Source organism: Scatophagus argus, chromosome 15 (genome assembly GCF_020382885.2).
Source record: "Scatophagus argus isolate fScaArg1 chromosome 15, fScaArg1.pri, whole genome shotgun sequence".
NCBI lineage: Eukaryota > Metazoa > Chordata > Actinopteri > Scatophagidae > Scatophagus > Scatophagus argus.
Window position 1 is genome coordinate 3,810,412 of NC_058507.1, and position 26,554 is coordinate 3,836,965.

The 26,554-nt window shown below is 45.6% G+C and overlaps 3 protein-coding genes across 6 annotated transcripts; 1 reads left to right on the top strand and 2 right to left on the bottom strand.

Moving 5' to 3' along the window:
* The first annotated feature begins 50 nt into the window (after positions 1 to 50).
* On the top strand, positions 51 to 7,298 carry exd2 (exonuclease 3'-5' domain containing 2). 4 transcript variants are annotated; one of them, XM_046412011.1, is made up of 9 exons: positions 51 to 190; positions 1,189 to 1,804; positions 2,117 to 2,373; positions 2,491 to 2,617; positions 3,216 to 3,526; positions 3,716 to 3,822; positions 4,455 to 4,590; positions 4,782 to 5,150; positions 6,856 to 7,298. In XM_046412011.1, exons 2-9 carry the CDS (start codon positions 1,397 to 1,399, stop codon positions 6,914 to 6,916), a joined length of 1,776 nt encoding a protein of 591 aa, XP_046267967.1. In that variant the 5' UTR covers positions 51 to 190; positions 1,189 to 1,396; the 3' UTR covers positions 6,917 to 7,298. The 4 variants fall into 4 exon arrangements, with proteins under 4 accessions (XP_046267967.1, XP_046267965.1, XP_046267966.1 ...); XM_046412009.1 differs by having other exon boundaries at positions 5,918 to 6,998; XM_046412010.1 differs by having other exon boundaries at positions 1,189 to 1,789; positions 5,918 to 6,998.
* Positions 7,299 to 10,004: 2,706 nt separating this feature from the next.
* si:ch211-168d23.3 (BRD4-interacting chromatin-remodeling complex-associated protein) lies at positions 10,005 to 22,576 on the bottom strand. Its single transcript, XM_046412503.1, has 14 exons — positions 22,064 to 22,576; positions 20,774 to 20,960; positions 19,880 to 19,925; positions 19,646 to 19,688; positions 19,366 to 19,431; positions 17,647 to 19,188; positions 17,082 to 17,315; positions 16,294 to 16,897; positions 16,071 to 16,219; positions 15,413 to 15,474; positions 14,102 to 14,250; positions 13,171 to 13,265; positions 12,822 to 12,924; positions 10,005 to 11,748 (listed from the first exon to the last, which is right to left on the bottom strand). The coding sequence occupies exons 3-14, from the start codon at positions 19,918 to 19,920 to the stop codon at positions 11,027 to 11,029; spliced, it is 3,810 nt and encodes a 1,269-aa protein (XP_046268459.1). The 5' UTR covers positions 19,921 to 19,925; positions 20,774 to 20,960; positions 22,064 to 22,576; the 3' UTR covers positions 10,005 to 11,026.
* Positions 22,577 to 23,975: 1,399 nt separating this feature from the next.
* On the bottom strand, positions 23,976 to 26,545 carry LOC124071711 (enhancer of rudimentary homolog). The gene is made up of 4 exons (XM_046412502.1): positions 26,405 to 26,545; positions 25,573 to 25,660; positions 24,716 to 24,836; positions 23,976 to 24,276 (listed from the first exon to the last, which is right to left on the bottom strand). Exons 1-4 carry the CDS (start codon positions 26,405 to 26,407, stop codon positions 24,174 to 24,176), a joined length of 315 nt encoding a protein of 104 aa, XP_046268458.1. The 5' UTR covers positions 26,408 to 26,545; the 3' UTR covers positions 23,976 to 24,173.
* Between the last annotated feature and the right edge of the window lie 9 nt (positions 26,546 to 26,554).

The window sequence follows — 26,554 nt, forward strand, 5'->3', positions numbered from 1 at the left end:
ATACAGCATTGATTTATTGTATTCTTTCTGTTATTATTCCGTCCTACCAGCAGGGGGCGCTGGTTGATAGCTGCGTCCTGTTTCAGCAGCGTCCGTATAAATAGAGCCCGGAAGACGCGGTTCAATTAAGAAAAGCGAAGCAAGTGTACATCAGTGTGAAACTGGCGTTGTGTTAGTTTAAAGCGTAAAGGTAAGACTCAGGCCTCGCACACCGGTATGTCAAAGAGTCACTCTGCTGTTGTGCAGTAATGCGTAACATTCAGCACGGGGACGTCAGCTTGTACAAGCTGCAGAGTTAATAAGCTAGCGAGTTAACCGGTTAGCTGTAGTGGCTAACCAGGCTAACGTGGGTTTAACTTTGCCTTAAAGAGAACAACTAACTAGAATAAGGACATAAATTAGTGTTCACTAAACTTACCTTTATTTATTACCTTATGAGAAGTAATAGGAACCCAGTTTAGGGTTTGACGCGGTATTGCTGCAGGAAACAGTCAGCTTTAAGCAGAAGTTTACCGCTAACGCAACCTCGTAAGTGAGAGCCTGGCGTTCTGTAAAACGGTCGGTTAACGGCCAACACTGGAGCTTGGCGCTGCATATGAGTTCGTATGAACCCTGCAGTTCAGTAATGTTCCGGTTAAGTCTTAAGTTGAACGACTGCCTGCTGTCAGCCCTTTGCCTTGAATGAACATAACCTTTAGCAAACTAACCAACGAAGCAGCTAACGTGACACAACTTCACCTGTGACCGGTGTTACACCAAATTATGTGACCCAACAAATTCTTGGACGTAAATAGGAATGCCACGGCAGACTTTTGTTCTTTCTCATAATCAATCTTTTGGTGTCCAGGAATCTGACAGGTCACAGTTCTGGGTACATTGAGATTAGTTCTTAAAATGTGTTTATATACAATATATTCACCATGTCAATAATTACTATAATTAATTGTACATATATGATACAAACACTTTCCACAGGTGTGATTAATGTGACGGTGACTGGGCTTTAGCTTGCAGATTACGGTGGTGTGATAAGAAGTGTCCGTCTATCAAATAACTTGAGTTTTAAGATGGTGCACTGCCCCATTACTAACAAGTTAAACAAATGGATAATATGAAACAAAGACGAGGCTTTAACTTTACTGCTTGTTAATGAATGGAGGACCTGTGGTGTTGCCTTTTTCGTTCCAGAAAGATGCAGTACCTGTTCAGGTCACAGAAACGGAGCCAAGTTTACAGGAGATCCCACTGACACAGGAAAAGTACACCATCACTCACCTTTCATTGGCAAACGCACCGCACAGAACATGCAGACCTGACCCCTGAGGCCAGCCGGACTTTATATTTTTTGGCACGAGGTTTGCGTATTTTAGCCAACTGAATATCACAGGGACTCGACATGTCACATCGAGGGCCTTTAACCGCTGTCATAACAACAGTATTAGGAGCGACCCTAGGTGGGCTCCTCATATGGCGAGTTTACAGAACCAAGAGGAAGAGGCTGCCTTCCGTCCAGAAGGCGACAGATCCTGTGGAAGCTCCGCGTCACGTGGAAAAGGAGCTTAAAGATGTGAAGTACCATTACACCCAACCGCCACTGTTGGAGAAAGAGTTTAAGGCTGTCGAGTGTCAGACCACACAAGCGCCCCCTCCTGTACAAGTGCCGTCTTCTGCACAGCTGCTGTTGGTGAAACCAGTGATGGTGAGCTCTGAAGAGGAATGGCAGCAGCTGTGGCCGCTCATGCAAAAGGAGTTGTCAGTCTACCCCGTTCTTGGGCTTGACTGTGAATGGGTAAAGACCAAAGCCGTAAGAAATATCTTTTGCATGTTTTTATAAATGAAAAGGAAAAATCCGCCCTGAACGATTCAACTTTCATATAGAGGTGACACAAAATTGCAGAGATTCTCTGCTGATCAATAGCAATTTTACAGAAATGCAGTTTTGTAAAATGTGAATCACAGTGCGTGGTGCAAAAAGCATGTGAACAATTCTGTTTGCTTACACTGTATGCTAGTGTAACATCGTCTGCTGGGTGGAATTTTCCTTTTGAAAAAGTCCACCTGTAACATTTCAAATTGCTCGTGTTTTCTCTGAGCCGGCTGCTGTTTCCTGTTGCAGGTGTCTGTGAAAGGCAGAGCCTGTGCAGTCTCCCTGTTACAGATGGCCACGTATTCGGGTCTGTGTGTCCTGGTGAGGCTGCAGGCGTTTCGCAGTGCCCAGCAGCCATTTCCGCTCAGCTTAATGGAAGTCCTCAGAGATCCACAAGTTTTAAAAGTTGGCGTCGGTTGCTATGAAGATGGCAAGCGTCTGACACGTGACTACGGTCTGTCGCTGTCGTGTACGGTTGATCTGCGCTACCTCGCCTTAAGACAAAGGTACAGTCTGGTTGTTGCTGTTTAATGCCAGAGCTCATCAGGAGCAGAAAACCTTTTTCGCTTGTTCATTTATGTTAGTCACATTGTCGTGTAAGTTTGTCCTCTCTCCTTTTTCAGGCTAACCACAGTGAGTAATGGCCTGAGTCTGAAGTCTCTGGCAGCAGATCTGTTGAACATATGTCTGGATAAATCTTTGGAGCTGCGCTGCAGTGACTGGGAGGCAGATCAGCTGACGCTGGAGCAGGTGGTGATTTATTGCACTCTTCACATTCTTCAGATGTCTCACTTTTCAGACCTGCTTCAATGAATAAATCAGCAATATGAGATTGTAAAGACTTGCCAGGTGGGAGGATTGATTTGGGCATCGCCAGTTCTAGAAATGAAATCAATTTTCTGACTGACAGGTGGAATACTTATTCTGTTTGGAAGGTCCTGAAACTCTTGGTTAAATTCATCGGTACAAACGGTGAACAACTGTTTGACAAAATAGTTTGTCCCTTCATAAAAAGGTTACATAACTTTCAGATTTTCAGATTCTGGGAACTTTTAGATTCTGGGTCAGTTTTGAATACCTTCAGCAATTATGGTGATGTGTTGTAATGACAAACCCTTCACGCCATGACTGTTGTAGTATTTAGAGCCAAACTGATAGAGAAGACTTGATTTCTCTGAAAGGAAGCTGAAATGATTACACTTTCCATGAACTGACATTATGCTGGTGAGGCTCCTGATTTCTGTGTTGAGGGAAAATTCTTACTGTGTGGAATTCACCTCGGAAGCAGCGGCTCCACCTACTTCACTACTTGATTCTGCTCCTGTTTTCCTTTGAATGTTCACTCTAGATGACTTATGCTGCCAGAGACGCCCAAGTTTCCATCGCTCTGTTCCTCCATCTCCTCGGCCTCCTCTCTGAAGCCGGTCCCGCCTCATCCAGTGGGAGCTCTTACTCTGAGTTGGCCGCCCGCTGCCAGGGCCTGGTGGACGTGCCCTTCAGGGGCCGAGGAGACGGAGACGACAGGGCCGCTGACGGAGAGAGAAGACGGAGGACGCGGAAAATGCCCACTTATGAAAGCCCAGAGTCTGGAGATCAGCAAGTCCCAGACCCTCGAAAGAATAATAAGAGGAAACCGCTGGGTGTGGGTTATTCTGCCAGGTGAGCAGTTTGTCGCAGCAGCTAAAAGTTAATCCTCTTACATTTTTCATCAGTTAAAAGTTCTGATCTGCCCTGCAACAAGCTGCAGAATGAGTTTCTTCAATTGATCTATGAACGTATTAAGTTTTGATGGAGGAAAAAAAATTAACTGATTCAAATCTAAAATCAAGCTGTTGCTCTCTGGTGCAGGAAGTCTCCTCTGTATGATAACTGCTTCCTCCACGCTCCAGATGACCAGCCTCTGTGTACCTGCGACAAGAAGAAAGCCAAATGGTACCTAGATAAAGGAATAGGAGGTACACTGAATAACACAATTTCTTACTGCTTGTAGCTACAATGTGCAACTTTTTTCCTTTTGAAAAATCTCCCTCATTCATTCCTGAGGGAAAATTTAAACCTCAACCAACAACTTGCATGTGTTTAGACGGAGCTCTTTGCCACGTGCTGAGGTGGTGTTGTCTGCAGCACTTTTAGCTTCGCAGCTCTTTGCCTGCCTCAGTCAGAGCTGCCAGACACACACACACACACACACGATGACAGTTAAGAAGTTGCACATCGTAGCTTTAAATTGACTGTCACTTTGTTGTCACAACCTGAGGAATAAGAATTCATTCATTACCTGCAGGATCCACTTAGTGCCAGCTCAGTCTCAGCTTTAGCGCTGCTGTGCTCTAGAAGCACTTTGAAGTGTCAGTCAGTGTTGGAGCCCAATTAAGTAGGAAGAAACTGGACATTAAAAGACGATTAGAGTCGATGTTACATGAGGCGCGAGCCGCTTCCCTGCAGATGAAGACGCAGTTAAAATTCATCTGTTAAGTCTGAGGAGGCACTGAGAAAAGCAGCTCAAATGCGTCCCATTTGGCTAACTGGTAATATTTTCTGAATTTGTATGTCAGGAGAGTAACATGATCTCTTGTTTCTGACTCAGTGCTCCAGAGTGAAGATCCCTTCGTGGTGAGGCTGCTGTTTGAACCGTCAGGACGTCCCGACTCCCAACAGGACTATTATCTCACCGCAAAGGAGAATCTCTGTGTGGTCTGCGGCAAAGCAGATTCCTACATCAGGTCTGACATTTAATTCACCTCAGTTCATTTGAAATACGTCGTGTTCTTTTCTGAAAACTTTCACTTTTTTTTCCAAGCTACAGTCCAGAATGCAAAGATTTAATCTAACATAAAACAGGGAAAACAGTGAAAGTGAAAGCCCCATTATGTTAGTTGCAAAGATGCAAAAGATTAACTCGCTGGTCCCACAGGAAGAACATTGTGCCGCATGAGTACAGGCGCCATTTTCCCACTGAGATGAAGGACCACAACTCTCACGACATCCTGCTGCTCTGCACCAGCTGCCACGCCGCCTCCAACGTGCACGACGGCTTCCTGAAGCAGCAGCTGGCCGAAGAGTTCGCCGCCCCTCAGGGTTGCGAGGAGGGAGTTCGCCTGCTGGAGGACTCAGACCGGCGGAGGGTACGATCAGCGGCTCGGGCTCTGCTCACCGCCGGGGACGGACTGCCGGAGCAGCGCCGCGAGGAGCTGCAGGCTTTGATCAAGAGCTTCCTCGACGTGAACGAGGAGCAGGAGCTGACAAACGAGGCGCTGCAGCAGGCTGCAGGTCTGGAAACGAGGTGGGTGTCAACAAAACCCAGTAATTCTACATCAATGTGCTCTATCCCAAATATTTTCCCCGTTTCCGGGCGCAGTTCTTCACTTCCTTAATGAAACGAAAAGGCGGTTTGTCGTCTGCTGCTGCAGGCCCCAGTTGACCAAAGCAAACGTTCACTGGGGACAAAACGGTGCATTTCAATTTCCAAACCAGGATTTTTCTGCTGCATGTTTCCACTTTGCTTCTGATGTGAGGAGATTAAACAGTGGAAGGAAATCATCCAAAACATCCTCACCATGACCGTATATTTAATAAACTACAAACTGTGTTTTAAACGTAGCTTTAAGTCAATTTCACTTGTGTTCGTTGAAGTCCGACTGATAAAAGATTTTTTTTTTTATTTGAAAATACCAGCGTTTGAAAGTCTAAAAATAACTGACTTTTTTTTTTTAACGAACGCATAACATTAAACACGTAAGGCAATAAGTGATTAAATTAAGTCATTACATGGAACAACATTATGTACAAATGTGAGGGACATTTTATAGCTTAAAAAAATTAACTTCTGGCAGACAAACTATTTTTTTATAGTGATTCTGTTTCTGAACCACCTCGAATGCATCTTTTCATTTCTGCTTTTATGTCTGCCCAACTGATGCCAGAGGACAGAAATCGGTTAAACTGCGGCCGTCATCTCGTCGTGCCGTCCTCACAGAGCTGTTTCTGTTTGAGTTCCACTCTGTGCGGCGTCTGCATCTCCTCCTAACTGCTCCTCTCTCTGCTCTGAAGGATTTTAAACGAGGCGTACGTGCCTCACGGTCTGAAGGTGGTGCGAGCCCACGCCGAGCGGGGCCTGCAGGGCCTGATGGACCTGGAGCGTCGCTGGAGGCAGCACTTCCTCACCACCATGCACCCTCGCCACCTCCCTCCTCTCTGGTCTGTCGACCACAACCACGGCAAGTTCCTCCGCAAGTACGGAGCGGACCTGCCCATCAAACTCAACTGACCGTCGGTCAGACCAGGACAGGAAACTGAACTTCTCATCTGCTGGTCAAAGTGCTGGTTGGATTCGATACTTCCACAATTTTACAAGCCAAAATGCTTTTTTTTAAGTGAGAAAATAAATGAGCAAATCCACCAGCCAGGACCGAAATGTTCCCAGTCCGTGGCAGCTGTGGCGTTACCACTCTGGTGTTAACGAGGTCATGGTGAGTGTGTGAGTGAACACACTCGTCCTGCGAGGTTGCCACCTGGATCCTGAGTGAACTAAATGAACTTGAGCAGAGACTGCACTTGTGGAGACGACATCCAGCACTGAATCTGAAAAAACACTACAACACCACAGCGTCATGGTGATTGCATATGGCCGCTTTTTAAAATAAAAAATCATGACATATGTCTAATTATTTATGAAAAAATAAAATATTGAAATTTAAGGACAGATTTTTAGTAAAAGCTACAGCCTGCTCTTAATGTCCCCCCTGCATTTAACTGACCCCCCTCCCCCCTTCTGCAGGTTAGCAGCGTTTACCTCCATCAGTCAGAGAGGACGTGACTTGCTTTGCAGAGAGAAGGTCATTTTAACGTGACCTCTAGTTACCTGGCGCTCCAGCCTGCTTTTGTTTTCAGTCTATTGTCTGTTTTAAGTCAGTAGCTGAAGAATGAGGTTCCCTGAAGCCTGAATGTGTTCCAGCTCTTTGTAGTTGTTTGGGTTTTTTTTTTTGCAGGTGGAGACGAATACTGACCACAATGAAGTTGGCTGGTTTACTTGATCATTCAGACTCCTGATGGGGGTTTTTCTGTCCTGCTGCTGATTCTCTAGAAGGTTGGGACGCCTCCATGGCTCATGTTCTAATGTGCCTCTTAACCCCCAAACCTGACCGGAGTCGCAGCGTCGGGACACGACCTCCTTTAAATCAGTTTCACTACGACGTCGTTTTACACAATCCAAACTTGAACAGTGAGGGGAAAAGTCGCCAACTCCAGTGTGATCTTTGAGAATCACTTTAAAACTAAACTAACCTCTTTGCAAGGCAGTTTTGTCTTTTTGAGCGTGATAAATTTACTTACAGCTGCTTTGTCTCGAGTATTTCCTTGAATGTAACCCCTGAAGCTTGTTTTCCTAAGATGTGAATGATGGCAAAAAAAATAAAAGTCATGTTTGTATTAATCTTCTGTGACTTGTTTTGTAGGCCAACACACACACACACACACAGATACGCGACCCCATGCACTGTTTTTCACTCTTTTTTTTTTTTTATTTTATTTCTTACAAAATCACAGTTTAATAAATAGTCTGTAAAAATGAGTACAAAAGCGGTTTTCTTAACATTTCATATATGAATCACTCATGACTTTCAGGAGTCTTCAGTTGGATTTTTTTGTTTTTCTTTTTGTCAGGAATGACTTTTTTTTTTTTTTTTTTTTTTTTGGTTTTTGTTTTTTTTTACAATCTAGTCTTGCTGAATTAAGGCCTCTTGATTTTGGCATCAGAACAATCTGTCAGTCAAATGTTTTGTATCTGAAGTTGAATTGGTGTAAGAGTTATGAGCTCCCCTGGTTTCACAGTTCAGTCAGGAAAACATAAATTTAAAAAAAAAACATTTACAAATAAATACCAAAAATGGCTCAACATGCAGATGCGTAACCCCTTTTGTCCTAAAAAAAAAATGCTGACGAAACTAAGCACATTTCTAAGGTTCAGTGTTTGACACCGCAGACGATAACAATGGCACATGAGGCCGCTTCGCTGAAAATCCCAGCAAAGTCGACTCGAGAACTTCGTTCACCTCGGGCAAACATTAGGAAACGCTCTTTCAAAATTAAAGACATTTTGGTGGAACTTTCCTTTTAAGAAGCTCAGCTGGAGTGCAATCCTGTGTTGTGAAAGACACTCTGACATCTTTACTGCATTACAGTGAAACCTCTGAGGGTGGAAACACACCTGAAGGTTTCATGTTTTCAAACTCCCGTATGTTTGCACTGAGTTTGGCACAAATTCCATTCAAAGAAAACATAATGTGGCAAACAAGCCGATTTGCTTTCTTGCTGATAGTTTGGACAAAAGCTGACACCTCTCTCATACACTATATAGACAAAAGTACTGAGACGCCTGATCATTACACTACATTCTAAATACATAGACATTAATATGGAGTTGGTCCTCCCTTTGCAGCTCTAACAGCTTCCACTCTTCTGTGAAGGCTTTCCACAACATGTTGGAGTGTTTCTGTGGGAATTTGTGCCCATTCATGCAGTAGAGCATTTGTGAGGTCACACACTGATGTTGGACCAAAAGGTCTGGCTCACAATCTCCGTTCCAGTTCATCCCAAAGGTGTTGGATGGGGTTGAGGTCAGGGCTCTGTGCGGGCCAGTCAAGTTCTTCCACACCAAACTCATCCAACCATGTCTTCATGGAGCTTTGCTTTGTGCACTGGGGCACAGTCATGCTGGAATAGAAAAGGGCCTTCAACAAACTGTTGCCACAAAGTCCAAAATGTCTTGGTATGCTGAAGCATTAAGATTTCCCTTCACTGGAAGTCAGGGGTCGAGCCCAAACCCTGACAAACAGCCCCTCTCTGAATTGTCTATATAATGTTTTCTAAACATTTCCATGTTTAGCTTACCATAGAAATGTGAAAGCCTGGCTTGAAATCAGAAATATTTAACAATTAAGATTTTAAATGTGTTCATTAGTGAACTTTAGAGCTGCTGGCAGGCAGATTTTCTAACTTTTAAACAGAGCCAGGCTAGCTGAGCTCCGTGTTTCCAGTCCTTATGCTAAGCTAAGCTAAGCTAACTGACTGTGATAAGCATACAGACATGAGCGGGGTGTCAAAATGTATTTGTCCAAAACATCAAACTAGTCCTGAATGAATCCTCAAGTGTGCGTCCACCCAAACTACTGCAGAGGATTTCAGCACTAAACTACTGCATATTATAAATCCTTTTGTTCATTCCGACAAAAGACAATTTTACATATAAATAAAAAAGCAACAACTGACAATCCATTCAAGACATGAGAAGGCCTGTTTGATTTAGCCTCAAATCTCTGAAAGGTTTTTTTTTTTCTTTAAGAAGTGACAAGTTACTTTCACATTTCCGAACACCAGATGGTACAATATTTAAAACATCACATTATTTTCTTTGCAGATTCCATTTCCTTAAAGGTACGCTGAATTAGCAGTAAGGCATATTCTAAGTAATTCCAATTTGCAAGCCAAACCTTGACCCCCCCCACCCCCCCTCCAGTGGTGTCTCCAAAAGCTAAATGTTGAAGCCCATTTTCAATTTATGTTCCAAATATGAGCTGCAGCTTTAACACGTCGACCTTCAAGGTAAAATCCATCCACAAAGAATACTTTTGCACAAGTTTCACGAGGGAGACATCAGGTTGACCTCCACTCTCTCGTATGAACAGGATTCACATTTTTTCCACACAGACCAATAAGATTGTCACATTAACGTAAGATGTCGCAAAAATCATATTGCTCCGAGACGGCCGCGTGAAAATAAATGTTCGGCTTAGAACGGCGGGCTTCAAACCTAAAAACGCTCAACAGACAAAAGAGAAAACGAGAAGCGGATGATTCCTTTAGTTTTTGGTCAAAGGCTGTTTGATGATGCAGAGAGGCTCAAGTTCTGTACAGTGCGTCGTGGAAAACAACTGCAGTTTTGGTGTTTTTAACTTTTTTTTTTTTTTCTTTCTCAAACTTGGATCGTTTATGCCGTTAAGCGACCCTCGAACCCTTGAAAGAAAACTTCTAAACTACGCAGACAAAATAAGCATCTCACTTTCCCGACAAGAAAATCAACCAATCTCAGGTTTCCCATCCAGGGATGATCAAAGACCCCCCCATCCCCCCCTCGCTGCACCGCCACTGCTCCAAGCAACCCCGAACTCATTATTGCTTGCATGTTAAATTAGTAAAGTATGAAGAAACGACTCGTGTGTCTGAAAACTACAAATACTTCACAGCTGGACTCAAGCATGAACGACAACAGGGGCCCAAACTTAAAAGTAAGAAAAAGTGACTCGGCCGAAATTATTGTTAACATTGTGTGTGTGTGTGTGTGTGTGTGTGTGTGTGTGTGTTCACGCTCGGGTTCTTTCTGCTTCTATGAGGACAGACTCCAGTTAGTGGGAAGAGACACAACACGGACGTTTGCTGGTGTATTCAGGATGTAGCGAGTCACAAATTCTTTGGAGTTTCATTCGAAAAGCCGAGACGACGGAGCCTGCGGGTGTATTTTGTTTTTTTTGTTTGTTTGTTTTCGCAGGATGCAATGTTTTCACACGCTCTCTTCCGAAATAAAGACGCGCACGCACACACGCTCGCCACGCACTCGCTTTGCCTTCCTCAATGCAACTCATGTGAAAACACAGTTGGCACAGATTATCAAAATAAATACCCTGGAAGCTTGGCACTAATGCAAAAGCAACTTCACATTTTGGAAAGAAATCTTATAAAAAACTATTGAATAATCTCAGTCTACTCCACGTTTTCGTTATCCTCACTATTACTTATATACTATATGCTGATGAAGGTTACACCAGTGTCGTAAACCTCTGAATGACTTAACTACCACTGAAACAATATAGCTCCTATTCAAATAGATTTTTTTTTCCACAAACGTACATCGAAATGAAGTATCTAACATCTATCGGACTATAGATAGTGCTGTTGTCTGGTATGCATCTCTTTATAGTGCCTCTTAATTGTCTCCCTCTTCTTTCAAACAATCACTTCCTTTTAAAGTAATCTCTGAAACCCAGACACAAAACCGCTTCTGGTTCTGGGAACAGATGAGAAGTCAAGTGCGCCCTCCTTTTGTTTTTATCCCGCCCCAGACGGACGTTTCAGGATCTGGGTGGATGTCTGTCAGGGCGGATTACCTCACAGGTGTCCCTCCAGGATGCTGGTGACAGCCTGGTCCAGTGACGGGCCTGCCGTGGCCCTGGTCGGGGCTGCAGAGGGACCCTGCAGGCGCTGAAGCTCCAGGATGCTGTCGATGGCACTCTGCAGATGTTCACTGAGCACGTTGTCCTCTTGGAGGGGGGGAGGCGGCGGGCTGAACCGCTGCTCAGGCCGAGGGGACGCATCCAACCTGTAGCATTTCAGTTTTGGGGAGCTGACATCTCTGGAGGGCAACTCGCAGCAACCAGCCTGTGGCTCGGGCGTAAAGGGAGGATTTGGGGCTTTTATTTTGGAATTGGGCGACGTCTGCGGGACTTCCTCTGCAGTGGTACGAGGCAGAGGTCCGTTGGAGATCTCCTCGCCATGCTGGGGACGCTGGGGTGCCCCGTTGGGTGCCTGAGAGTGGCGTTCGTTCGTAGCCGCGCCGCCGTTGGTCAGCTGTCCCATGTGGTCCCTCTTGAGTCCCGGGTCGCAGGCCGAGTTGTGGACCACCTTACGGGAGCCGGACTCCTGCTTGATAGTGAGCCTGAGGGCCCCCCGGGAGCTTGAGCGATACGTCTTCAGTCCTGGGGGCCGGTCGGACAGTCTGGACCAGGCTGGCGGAGAGGAGGGGCTGCCGGAGGGGTACAGGTGGGAGGGAGCGGAGGAGTGGGCGCCATGCGGGGAAGACGCTGACGTAGCCAAGGCCATCATAAATGACTCTGGAATAAACGAGCACAAGATCGAACAAGTTCACTCTTTGAATTTCTCAGTCTGTTCCAAGCACACGTGCAGTTTTAAAGGGTCAGTTCACCCAAAACAGCTCATCTGGGTTAGATGAGCCATCTGAGCCTCTGAGGCGGGCGTCCTCAACGTGGAACAAGTCACATGCTTCTTTAAAGAGAGGCGCCGCATTTCTACAGGAATCATCAATCAGTCATTTGTCAAAACCAAAATGAGGGACATCCATCCATATTAAACAAAAGTAAATGATAACCGAACACCTGAACAAAGCGCTTCCTGACTTTGTGTAAAAAGCCTGGAAGAGAAGCCAAGATGAGTTTTATAGACTACATGTTGGTGACGTGTGAATTGAGGACACGAGTGTCTGAAAGTGACTCAGCTCTTTGTAGTGTACACACCCTCCTGGATCTGGCTTGTATGAATCAGTGTGAACCTTGGATTAGTTTATGTGTGCGTGTGACACAGGTTGGGATTATGTAACACTTGTTGAGGGAGTGTGGATGAAATACACATTTGCCCCGATGCCCATTCATGTGTATTGTTTCTGCATGTAAAATAAATGAATCTAAGGGTTTTTATTTTGAATCAAGAATCAATTTTCACTTGTATTTATAGGCGATCCTGATCTATTTTTGTAGTATTATTTAATATTATATCACTTCTGGGGTCCAACAGCAGCCAAGCCTGACATTTCGTAGGTTTCCAAGAGCTTCCTTCCCCTTTTCCAACTTTTTAATTAACATAACAGCCCCACTTTAATTTGCTCTTAACCTCACACGTGTAATTTCCTCGTCATCACGACCCCGCGCCACATTTACGCAGCTTAATTACACATTCACACCTGGGAGCTGCTCAGGGACAAATATGGAGGTTAAGTGTCGCGCTGTGAGAAGAAATTAAGAAGCAAGAAAAGAAAAAAGTGAGCGTCAGTGTTTTCAGCCTCAGTCCAGGGATTTGAAATCTCTCCTGGCGAAAAAAAAGAAGAAGAAGAAGCAGGCAGCCACACGCAAACACACACATGTAAAGATCTGCTTCCTGTTGGGACACTGACCTGGGTCTCTGCGGACTCTCCGTCTGTCCTCCGCTAAAGCGCATCGCTCAGCCTGGAGGAAGAGACGCTCCAGCATCACCATCTCCGCTGACGGACTCTCCTGCTGTGGAAAGCATTTCGTATCCCGTCAGATCACACACACACACACACACACACACACATCGTCGTCTGTCTGCTGCAAACACCACACGCAACGACTGAATGAGGCCAAATAAACTACAGGTGCCTGGTCTCGAAGCTGGTTCAGCGGATCGTCCCAGTGGACGGTTGATGTGGTCATCAGAGTCCGGATCTGGAAGTGATCCTGGACTTTATGAATGTCGGTGCAGAGAAAAGAAAGCAGTCCTACCTGGGCTTCTCTGACCAGTAGCTGCCTGTATTTGTTGACCATGTCCTTGGTGCGTTTCAGCAGGAAACCGGACACGCTGTCAAACTCCTGGTCCACTGTGAGAGGGGACACGTCACCACGGTCACATTCGTGTGGGGGACTCACACAGATGTTCAGTCCTAACCCATAGCCCACCCAGCTGATCAACCTGTAAACATCCTGATAATCGTTTAAACCTTGCAGTCAGTTTTCAGTCAGTTTGAACTAATTTGTTTGTTGTTTTGTTAGGATAAAAATCAGTACATATAAAAAAAGACAGCTAATGAGGTGGACAAAACAAAAATAAGAATTCAAGTAAATGTGAAAACTAGAACAAATATAAACCAATCAATTAACAGACAAGCTAATCAATAGATTAATTACTAATGGCCAAATCTCTTGTTGTCCACAGGATTTTATTGTTGCTCCCACTGCAACATTTCTCACATCTTTTCACAGTCATGTTAGTTAGCTCTTTTGTTTGTTCATTCATTTCCTTTTCATTATTTTTGTCCAGTCACTTTGTTCCGTTCCCTCCATGTTTACAAAACCTCTTTTTAATTTATATAAATATTATAAATAGTCAAGTAAATGCCACACATCACCTGCTGACTCACCCACTAATTTGTCTTTCTTTTGTCTGGCTCGTCGTCTCTCCCGTTCCTCCATTTATCCACCTTGTATCAGCGCCTCTAAATTAAAAGCTTCATCGCCACTTATTTGCAACATGAGAATTTATGTTCGTCTTTTAATATCTAAGCCGTATTTGTTCCTTCTTGCCAAGTGAAGTCACCAGCTTCTCTCACTTGTATTTTTTAGAACCACAGCAGATGGTTCATTTTGGAAAAAAAGAACCTTTGCTTGATGGTCTTTAAAAACCATCTGGTCGGCATGAATCAGCAGGTTCACTCACCCAAGCTGAAGTCATCCTGAGTGGGCAGGTGACCAGCACAGGTGTGGTACGGCAGCAGGCGACTGACGGCGTCCCTCAGCGTGGAGAAGGCCGGGCCTGTGAAGGGGTTCTGAACCGCTCTGTGGTCCAAGCAAATCCGCTGCTGGAACCTGAACAACAGGACGAAACCTGAGCGTCAGCCTGAGCTGCTGACTGATCCGCCAATCCAACACTTACTCAGGGTGCACTGAGTTTGTTACACATTTTACAGTTTGGCAAATCGTGAAAACATTAGTAGTGCTGCTAGTGGGGTAGTAGTACCAAGAGTTTTGTTAAAGCAGTACTGGTATTGGCAGTGAGCAGAGGTATTTATAGCAGATGTGCTCATTATACTAATACAAATGAAGGTCTTTGGGGACAAAAATCTTCTCAAAAAGCTTCTGGGCCAGTGTGGCCTCCTGTCAAGGCCTGCACCAGTCGCTTCTTTATGTGTTTCACTGAGACCAGCCGGCACTGCTGTACACGGACGCTACTTGGCTCCTGGTTTGGAGTGTGTCAGTTAGTTTGTGGTAATTTGGTTGTAACACAACTTTATTTAAGAAAATGCAAAACCTAAAAATAAAGAGAAATTCCTACTAACTTTTCTAGTAATCAAGTAGTCATATTACAAAAAAAGAACCCAGAAAACTTGGGGCTTTTGGGGCAGTTGCCTACTTTGACCAGCTGGTAATCCCCAGTCCTAGTAGTAGTATTACTTATAGTAGTATCATAAACAAGCAACAGCAGCTGAGACAGTAGCAGAAGTTGTTCTAGAAGTAGCCATAAATAGAAAGAGTGAAGGAAGCCCTGGAGGACTCAGATTAAAAAATAAAAGCATTGGGATCAAACCTAATCCTTGTCTGTGAAACCAGCCAACTGTTCATAAATTAATAAATTAGCCGGCTGGTTAAAAAGCTTCTTTGTGAGATGTTGTATCCAGCAGTATGACAAATACGATCCTGGATAATCCGTGGAGTTGTCGAAGAGACAAAAGTCAGCTTTGGGCTCATATTTATCTCACTGCTAAAGGTGAAATTTTACCTTTAATGAAGCGTGAAAGCAAAGTTACTCCTGCTCTTCTTCGTTGGGAAACAAAACGATCAAACCTCTTAGTAAAACACCAGACGTCTCTTAAAACTTCTAACTTCATGGCTGTGGCTTTCTGAGTCACGTTTCCAAACGGACTATTTTAACATCCTCTTCACTGCGTTAAAATCTCGAGTTATTGCCGTCTAAAGCTGCGGTGAGGTTTTCCATGTCACCCAACACGAGGAGGAGTCGCAGGTGACTCACCTGTGCCGGCGCATTGCTGGTGTGAGCCTCTCCTCCTCCTGCTGCTCCTGACGTCCTGCCAGCTGGCAGCCACAAAACATTTTGGATGAGATCAAAGGATGGAGACGGGGGTGCGTTTTCAAGTCATTAATAATACGTTTGCTTAGCATTTAACAAAGAATCATTTCAAAGCCTGCCATCTCTGTTTCAAGACTGGAGCTCAGAGGAAATAATATTACACTGTTATCCAGTTCATTTTAATGTTGGTTTCTCAGTGAAAAACGAACTGGAGCTGAAACAATTCGTCAGTTAGTAAATTCATCAACAGCTTTTTTTTTTTTTTTCTTTTGATAACCTTCGTACGCTTTTGAATACCTGTGTTAAAAAGCTCATATCTGCTGGTTTTCTTGGTTGATGTCTGACAGTAAATTTAATATCTTTGAGTTTTAAACAAAACCAGACACACGAATATGTCAGCTCAGGCTTTGGGAAATTACGATGATCTCTTTTCTGTGACATTTTATAGACCGAGTTTTGTCAGTTGATTGACAAAGTAACTGACAGGTTAACTAACAATGAAAATAATCAATAGATTAAGCTCTAAACATAATGTCATGGAAGAATAAACCAACGTACTAAACAGCTTTTCCCATTCAGATATCTTAAGGTTTTTTCCGACCTTGGTGCCGCTCTGCTGGCTCGTCTGGATGGGGACACACTCTCCGGGGACTGGGGGCTCATGAAGCTGGACCCCCTGGGCTGCAGGAGAGGGTGGACGGACATCGAGAGTAAACTCTTTACTCCCCACGACCAAGGCAGCTGTTGGCTCTGGAAAGGGACACGGTGATGATGACTGTCCTGCAGATCATAATGACTGACCAGGGATTACATGTGACACTCACTGTTTTGTGTGTGCTGTTGGACAGCAGAGTCGTCTCCTCCTTTGGAGAGACCAGCAGCTGTGGGATCAGGCTGCTGCTGAGGCACCGAGATGCTGACATGCAGAGGGGACGGACTGCTGTGGACTGGCGTGCTGACCGAGGACTGAGGCTGGGAAACAGACGACTGGACTTGTACTTGGGGCAGAGGCTGGGGAACGGGTGACTGGATCTGCACCTGGTTCAGGGCAAACAGGGCCTGTGAAACCTGGAGCTGATGAGGGACCTGGTACTGGACTTGGGGGTCGATGCGAGGCTGGGGAGCTGTGACCTGGGGGACTGAACTCTCGGGTCCTGGCGCAGCCACCTGAGGCCTGGCCGGAGGAGAGAAACTTGACGGTGCTGGTCCCTCTGGGTCCTGAATGGGAGGGGAGGAGCAGATCAGCGGTATGTCCTCTGGGTCTGAGTGAAGTGGAGAAGCCTCAGCACACTGGTCCTGACCAGGGACTGCATGGGGCTGAGGTTGGGTCTCTCTCTCACTGGTGACCGGGGAGGCGAGCGACTCCATCTGCACCACCGACAGCGCTCCGACCAACAGCTCAGAGGCAATCGGAGAGCTAAGCGCTTGCTGTGGGACAGAAGATGAACACCTGCTGTTAGAGCCGATCTTTTAGATCCTTTTGGAAGCAGTCAGCAGGATCGTACGATTCCACTGAAACCTCATCAACATCATCAGTGAGGAGGAGCAGCGTAACACCAGCACTTCATCACTGAATTAGCAGAAATCTGCTGGGGTTTGTCAAAGCTCTGACCTGTTGCAGATGTTGCATAAAGGCCTCGTTCTGACCCATCGCGTGGGTCGCCTCCTCCACTACTTGGGTCATGTCTGCTGGGGGCATCAGAAGTTTCGGGAGCTCCACAGCTGGATCGGGTGCCAGAGATGGTTCAAGAGGAGCCTGCAGGACTGTGACGACAGGAGGAGTGGAGGACTGCAGCCCTGCAGAGGTGGGCTGCACCGACACGTGCTGGAGGACGTGTCCGTAGGTCTACGGCAAGACGAAATGCAGACATCAGGTAATTAAAACAGGAAGCAGCACCTTGTTGTCACGTGTAATTCAACATGAACAGCACATAACATGTTTTAGCTACTTAAGTTTTAGATGTGTAAAAAAAAAATGCAGCCGTCGTAGTAAACATCAACATCATTTTATATTGCATAAAAATTAATGGAAGCCAACATCATCCAAGATAATCAATCAATATTAACAAAATACAGTCAAACTTCTAAAAGACAGCAGCATGGTTTGCTAAATAACCCATATGATGATGGGGATTTGATCCACATCGCCAGCCTCTGACAAAGGTGTGGCAGCTCACCTGCGGCAGCTGGTGGAAAGTCTCCTCTGAGCCGGTCCTCTCCTCTTGGATGGCTCTCTCTGGCAGCAGCACCACAGAGGCCTGCTGCAGGCTCAGCTGTCCTTCTGTCCCTCCTGTTTGAGGAGCCGGAGCCTGGGCAGCAAACGGCAGCCCCTGCACTACTGAGGGGCCATTAACAATCGAGATGGAAGTCAGATCTGGGGGAAGCACCCCTGAACTGTTGATCAAAGTAATGTGGTTTCCAAGAGCGGGACTGTGGACCAGGGTGGCGCGCTGCCCATGTCCTCCTGGAGTGTAGGTTCCAGCCAGCTGTGCTGGCATCTGGAAGACAGTAGGGGGCGCTGACTGCAGTTGCAACGGTCCTGAAAGCACAGTGGCCTGGCGGAGCGCTAGCTGCCCTGTAGGGGTGGTGAAGACAGGGCTGAAGTTCAGCTGTCTTTGGGGCACAGTTAGGATCTGGGAGCCATCTACGAGCTGCCCGGTGGAGGGAGTCAGACTGTGGACTGACGGGCCTTGGTGGCTGGCGGTCAGTAGTGGTCGAGCTGCACTGGCAGGCTGGGAGATCGTAACAGGGCACTGGCCTGGAAGAAGGAACTGGTTTTGGCCTTGGAAAAGTCCCTGAGGCTGGAGCACAAAGGAGCCACCCTGGTTGACCAATTGCAGGCTGACTGGCTTGGGGAGCTGCTGGGTGGACTGCGGTGGTGGTGCTGTAGGCTTCTGGCCAGGAGGCTGGGAGAGTAAAATGTTTGGTGAGGCAGTCCCAGGGACAAACGTAAGTCCTGGAGTGTGTTTTTGCCCTGAGGGCTTGGGGCTAATTTGAACCAGTCTGGGCTGAATGCTGATGGGCAGCTTGGGTTGGATGGGAAGAGGGGCGCGCTGCAGGACGATGCCCGGTGCTGCTGCTGCTGTTGCTCTCAGGGCCGGGGTGATAAGAGGACGACTGGTCACACTGGGAACAGCCTTGTGGATGATCATACTTGATCCCTGGGCAGGACTCAGGGAGAAGGAGGTCTCTGGAGGAGCAGCAGGGAACACGTTTCCAGGCAGGAGTCCCATCAGCTGAGGAGGGGCAGCGGGTTTTAGAGACGGGCAACCCGGCCCGACAGCCAGGAGGGAAGGCTGGGGAGGCTCCACTGCTGCCTGGGTGTCTCTGGGCAACGCCGGGGTGACGGGCAAGGTCACAGACTTGGGTACGAATGGGACAGTGGGTGGAGAGAGAAGAGGGACAGGTGAGTACAGGGACAGACTGTCCCCATGCTGGGCCAGACCCGCCTCCAGAGCCATGGTCTGCTCCGTGATCTCAGCTTCCTGCAGACTCTGCTGGAGGATATCACAGGCCACCTCTGCCTCCTCCGCTTCCTCCACTTCTCCCTTCTTCGCCTCAAATCCAATCTCCACAGGCGTCCCGCCCTGCACCACCTGTGGGTCTTCCCCACCCTCTGGCGAAGACAGTAGGGCCTCCTCCAGGAAGGACAGATCCACACACCCAGGTGGAGGCGTGTCTGGGGAATCCCTTCCATCTCCCAGCAGAGAGACGGGGCTCTGGGGGGAGAAACAGTGGGAGACAGGCAGCGAGAGAGAGGGAAAAGGAGGGGAGAATTATGTGATTAGCAGGAGTTAACGTGAAGCGGTTTTTGGCACAGAAGGAAAGAAAAAATCATTCTCCTGAGGAAAACGCTGGTTGTTGTGACGCTCCCGGCTATGGATCCAGACACTCACCGGGGCATCTGTGAAGAGGGAGGGCTCCCCAGAGGAGGAGTTAATGAGCAGGTCTTCAGTCTGCAGCTGGCGGGATGAAATCAGACAATTTTAGGTTGGGCTCGCAATGTCGTGGTGAGAAAAGCACTTGGTGTTACATTACGACTCTCTATCACGCTGTCAGCGCTCCGCCATGCATCTCGCACGACCGTGTGCCAAAAATGATTCCCATCTCCAACTCATCATTTGCACTATTGATTTTCTTTTTTGAGCGTCTCGCTATTCAAGACTCTTTTGTTACCTCATTGGTCCCATGAAGGAAGTCGTTCAGGGCTTGGGGGTCACTGTGAAGACAAGGAAATCAATTAAATCCTGGTGAATATTTGGTGCAAACAATGATGGAGGACCAGTTTAAGATTTTAAAACTGAAGTTTAAGACATTCAGTCACATTATATCTGCTAAAGTGAGCCATAACAGTCCAGTTTATTGCTTGCTTTTATTCATCCACGTGATGACTGAAGGAGACAGACTCACCACAAAACATCAAGTAGACAAGTCCCATCTTCATCCTCCATGTCAGCTGAGAGGAAGACGAGGACAAATGCAATCAGGTGAACGACATTTAGAACCAATCAGAGAGGGAAAACCGAAATATTTCAGAAATCAGAGGCTTGCTGTGCCAGTCTGACTCAGAGGATCACATGCAGGCCTCGGTCATCAGTGGACTACACAACAATCTTCTGTTTTGAGGGTTTCCTGCTAAAACCAGAAGGAGTTTATTCAGAATCAGAATCAGAAATAATTTATTGATCCCTGGGGGAAATTGGGTTGTTACGACTGGGACAAGAAAAATCATCACTCTGGTCCCAAGGAGTCAGTTGTCATTTTCTTACAGCATTTTTAGACTTGACTCGTCGCCGGCGAATTCATTTAAAAGCAACTTAAAACCCTCTTAATTTGGTTTTGTGCCCAACCAACAAATGAAAATGCTCAGAAATGCAGCCTACAGTGATATAAAGCAGGCAGAAAGGGGAAATCCTCACATGTGAGAAGCTGGAGGCAATGGCTGCTGACTTAGAAGACTGGTTGACTGTCAGAATTCACTGGCTGGCTGTTTCAGTATTAATTGTTCAGACCAGTAGTTCCAAACCTTTCAGGACCCCTTACTGCAGCTATTGGACTCAGTGTGGAGCTGAGGGGAGTTTTTCTCTCAGCCTGCTTCGCTTGAAGGATTTTTAGAGACCAGAAAAGGTTAAAGTGTACACTAGTTTGTGGTATAACCCCAAATCAGAGGAAATCAGGGAAACACAGGACAGGCCATTTTAAAGATAAAACGACGGAGCTACGCGCTGCGATCCAAACACACCACACAACCTGAGCTCCTCATGAGTCCGCCTGAAAAGGAGACAGACCACAACAAGAACCTACTTCATATGTGAGAGGCCCCATACAGAGCGGTCGAGCTGAGTTCTGGTGGTGGCCTCATGGGAAGTCGTGGTTGGGCTTCAGTGTCTGTAGGCGGAGGGATGCCAGGCTAAGGCGGCGGGACGGAGACGGGTCCCCCCTCTGCTGGGGCATCGCTGCGTCCTCACGGTGCTCGAAGCCAGTGGAGAGGCTGGATGAGAGGGGAGGAACAGGAGGGGGAGGGGACGGGGGGAGAGGGGGGTACAGACACACCACCACATGCTGTCAGGTCACTTGAGGTTACCACCAGCCAAAACACATTCTCATCTCAGCAGTGTGAGACATAAGATCAATATGTGATTCATCAGTTTTTCCTGGACTGTGGGCAGCGCTGGAGTGAATCTCCTGCAGACACCTGAGGAGGGGGGAGGAGGGGGGGGGCGGCTGGACCAAATCTTTACCAATAATAGCATCATATTCTTGGACTGTATTGATCATGCCTGAGGCTGATCTGAGAAAATGGAAGCTATTGTTGTGGCTATCGCAGACATGAGAGGCGAATGTGAACGCCTCAGCTGTAAACAGACGGCTCCCCCTGCGCCCTGGATGTCACTTGTCCTCTCTCCTCATGGCTGAAGGGGGGTGAGGGGGGGAGAAAAGCAATGTGGAAAAGCCAAGCGCAAAGCCAATTATGAAATTACTCGCTGCTGCTTGTGCTGTGCTTCCCGGGGAGGTCTCTCAGAAAAGAAACAAGGCGAACGTCCCTCTCCGGTCCCGCTGACATATTTTTTGTTTACAACGCGACAGCCGCATTAACACCCTCAAGGTACCGCATCGCCCAATGAAATCCGGGCAAACGACCCTCATCTAAACCTGCAGCGGCAAGTGCATGCTATTCTCTTGCAATAACAGGACCGGGCTCCAGTGATGCATTTATGGGTTACGTAAGGTGAATGTGTGTCCATGTGAAATGAACGTCCCAAACGATGAAGGATGCGGAGCCGCTTGCTTGCTTGCTCACTGAGGTGTTTTCCCCCCCTGAATTCTTCATCCTTGTTTTATTTTATATTATTATTACGTTGTTTTTTTTGCTGCTCCCGAATGGGGTCCACGGCAGCTGACGCCTGCTGTAAATCATATCGCGGTAACAAAAGATGCCTTGTGTTAAATATCATTTGCACGCCGCCAGCCCCGAGCGATTCCATCATCGTTGTGCCATCAGAGTAATCCCGCAATTCAAAAAAAAAAGAAAAAAAAGAAAAGAAGAGGAAGAAGAAGAAAAGAAACAACCAAGAGGAGGAAAAAAAAACTCACCCCTTCTTTGTGGTTTATTGTCCTGTCAAGCGGGCCTCTGCGCCATCGATTCTCACTCAGTGGTCTTTTCAGATGCTAAAAGGAGGAGAGGGGGTGGTGGATGGGGTAGGGTAGGGTGGGATGGAGGTGGGCAGGAGGAGGAGGAGGAGGAGGAGTGTGGTGGGGTACCGGGGTGGGTGTGAGAAACAGACTGGGAGAGCCGATCACAACACAAAGGTGGAGTTGAGAGAGAAGGCGACGAGCCAGATCGAGCGGCGCGGCTGCAGGAGAGGAGTCCGACCGCCTCCTGCGCTCCACCAGGCGGCCAGGCGCCTCACGTGTCCCCGCGCCTCACCGTGGAGCTCTTTGATCTCCATCACAGATGTTTTGCCTACATTTTATTGATTTTCTTTCTTTTTTTTTTTACATCCCCTCAAGTCCACGAAACTGTAAACACTTTGCCAGGGAGAGAAGTTAAAAATCAATATTTCGAGAAGCGTTAATTTGCCACTTCATTGTGCCAAAGGCGGGAAATTATCATCCTCAACAGTAGATTTTTATACTATTAAAGAATGATGAGAAAAAAAACAAAAACAAAAATGAGGGACCAAACCATAAAAACACCCAGGAGGAAAAAGAAAGGCCAAAATGAAAACTGGACATAAAGTAAGAAGATGGAAAATGTCATTTTTTACATTTTATTCACATGTACACTTCACACCTTTTTTACAGCCTGCAGCCAACTGCTCAAGAGAGAGAAAGTGAATGAGGGAGGAAGAAAGAAGAAAAGGCAAAAGAAGAAGAAGAAGCCACTAAAGAAAAAAGTCCTAATCCCACAGGTTCCATCTGAAATCCAGGAAATCAACCGTCTTTACCAGGAAGTTCAGGTAGTTATTGCTGTTGTGCTTCATTTTCTCAGCAGACTTCATAGAGGGACACAAAGTGATGGATGCACAAGATCGAAAAATTAAAGCAAAAAAGGGGAAAGTCAGGACAGTAAGGGTGAAGGGATTTTTTCAGTCCATCTAAAAGCCCAGCAAAATGAAGATCCTTCCCAGTTAGATAAAAACCGTGTTTATTTGTCACCATACTGAGTGAAAACTGCAAAGCAAACTGACATCTGGCGTAGCAGAACATAACAGAAAAGGGAAAATCCATTTTATAATCTTATTCCCACAAGGGAATCTACTTTAAAAGTCTGGGAAATTGAAGGTGTTCTTCCAGAGCAGCTAAAAGGAAAAGAATATCAATATTTCGAGACGGCTTGTTTGCCACAGTATTGAGTGGAAAAGGGAATCACAAAGCAAAGCGACATCCTCGGCATCACTGAACTACAAACAGCAAAGTGTCCAAGGAAAAAGATCTTTTAAAAAGGACAAATGCATAAAAACAAAAATGACAGAAAGCAAAAGAACAAAAAACAAGAGAAGAAAAGGCCGAGCAGGAAGGAAACTTGGCTAAAATCATTCAGGTAAAATTTCAATTTCAAGACCAAGAAATTTCATTACTTATCAGAGAGTAAAAATACATATTTTGAGATGCTACCTTTGAGAAATTACCTTGTGCAAGCCTGAAAGGCAAATTCAGAAGGCAAAATAGAGGAATAAGACAGTAAGAAATTGCAAAACAGTGAGATAAAAAGAAAAGAATGAAGATCAATCAAAGAAAGAAATAAATTAAATTTCATTCTCAAAAAGGGGGAAGTTACCTGATGTAGTAATGCAAAGTAAACAGTCATGTTTGAAAAGCTCTTATGTGTTCTGTACAGAGAGAGAGAGAGAGAGAGAGAGAGAGAGAGAGAGAGAGAGAGAGAGAGAGAGAGAGAGAGAGAGACGCAGCATAACTGGGAGGAATGAGGAATATGGGAAGTAAAAGACATCGAAAGGAAAATACTCATGTAGCATAGAAAGGAAGGAAACAAACTCAATTTAGGAACTTTTATAAGGAAATCTTTATTAATAAGTCAAACATTAAAATACAAAATACACCTCGCCTCCATGAGAAAAAACAAAAACTTTTTTAAAAACTTCTCAGAACGGGTTAATAATATGGTTTGAACACAAGTTACAGAATAGAAAGAACTGGTATTGCCCCTCCACCTCCACCCCCCACCTCCACCTCCTCGGAGGCTTCACTTTGCTGCCTGCTGGGCCTGACGGCGAAGCAGCACGTAGATCTTCTCTTTAATCCAGTCCTTGTTGTACGGCTGGTACGTCTGTGTGTCTGCGCGATACCTGAAGCAGCGCGGAAAATCAGATTCACTTTCAAATGTCACTTTAGGCTTCTTTCTCCGTCCACAGTATTGACCCCCCCACCCCAAAACGGGACCCTGATGCCTCACAGCAGCATCTCGTACACCTGATGAAACTTTACTTTGAATGATACTGATGCCATTTTACAGCTTGTGTGCTCCCGTTCGGGAGAACCAGAGGGCCCGTATTGTATTCTGGAGGATTGGCTTTGACAAGTACAAGAAGTACTTTTGTTCTAATAGCGGCAGTAGTTAATAGTTTGTGTTTATTCCTCCCCAAAATGCAATCCCTGAAAAGCCTTTGGGACATGACTTAAACTGTAGCTTTGGGCACACTACACTGTCTGACAATCACATCATCTTGACTCTCAGCATTTTAAAAATCAATAACATCATGACTTTTGCTTCCGTGTCAAACTTACACCAAGCAGCTGAGGTCAGCCAGGTCATCGATGAAGTCAAACAGCTGGCTGATGTCGTACGTTATCGACGGACTGTTGGGATTCATCCTCTTTAAATGCTCCTCGTACATCTTACACACACCTGTGCAGGAGACAGAAAATGCAACATAAAACACCCAGATGAACATCTGATGACCCATAGTTTTATTTCCAGGCTGTGGTTAACTCATTCAAAAGTAAATATGCTTTGGGTTTTCGTCTTAACTCAGATGGACATAATTAATAATAACATCTTTGGGGCTTTCATTTAACATTTTCTTAATTTTGGTAAAACACTTTTTTGTTAGCTTTAATCTCTCATGTTACATGCGCTTTACAGCTGCACACCAACATCTCCCAATTACAAATCAAAATTTGTGAAAAACTGTGTGAGAAGAAATTAGAAATTATGACCACATTACAGAGATATATTTTAGAAATATTTTGTCTGTTAAAGTAGCTGGTGGGAGGTTTCATTTATACTGTCCTACCCAGAACAGGAACACACAAGCTTCATACATCAACACTGAGTATCAGCAAGCCGACAACAACTTACACATACAGACTCAAAGTAGATTGGATGTTTTATGTTTTTATGTTCAATTCAGTAATACTGCATCACAACTCTTATCACTGGGGCTTATTTGCTATCACATGTGAAGTGCATGCATGGACTCTTGTCTGTGTTGCAAAAGAGGAAAACATGCACTAAAAGTCCTGAGGGATGCGGAGAGAACATGTGCATGTGATTCAAAGGGGAGGGAACAAGTCATTATGTGTTGCTGAAAGGGTGAGCTCGTCTTTCATATGAACAGGACACAAAGGCACCACCAGCTTACCTTCCATACACTCGTTGACAGATTCATAATCGGCGTATGTCCTTCCCTCTGGCCTCTTGGTGGGCTGAACCAGCAGGATGGTGTGAGACTGAAAAACCAGATACATGCTGTGAGACTGAGGTTTAAATATTCTTGATGGGAACATTTGCTCAAACGATAATCGAGAATTATGGTTAAAAAATAAGAATAAAAAAAATCATCTATTCCAGATGTAATGAACGAATGAAACAACTGGTTACACACAGACGTACAAACTTGCTTGTTCTGTTATTATGTCAATATGAGCTGATTAGGTTGACTTAGATTAACTAACTTTAAGATTTCAACTTGGAGTTAAGATGGTTGCTTAACCAGCGAAGGCTAACAGTCATTATGTGTAATGTCTTAATGTGGAGTATTAGCACTTGAGTAGCTAACAACCACCCTGATTTGTGTGTGTTTCTGTTAACATGTAGCGATATCTCTATTTGTAAGGGAATAGCCTGTAGCCATTGAAAAAATACAAATAAAAACAGTATTTTCAGACTCTGCGTGTCCATTAGCTGCGTTAGCCAAAATTAACTTGAAGAAAATAGCGTCAACTACATAGTTAAGGTGCTGATAAGCAGCAAATCCGTGCTTTTTTGTCGGACTCGCTGAGTGTGGGTCTCTGCAGCTGCTCCATTGCCAAACGTCCCCCACAATCATGCTAACGGTAGCTAAGAGCTTGGTGCCCGATTAGACACGTTTTTATGTTGAAATAAAGTGATAAAATCGATACGCTGTTTGACTGGTAATGGTCTTCATGAATACAAAAATATATGATCTAAACAATGAAAAAATACATACTAACCATGATTTTAATATGTTTTTAGATGGTCTCCGTCGATTTTCTTGGATGCTTGCCTCTTTTCGGACGAGGTGACCTTTGTAACCGGAAGAACAACTCACCAAAAAGCCTGGACCTTTTTTTTTTGCAGTTTGCAACAGTTCCGCTTTTTGG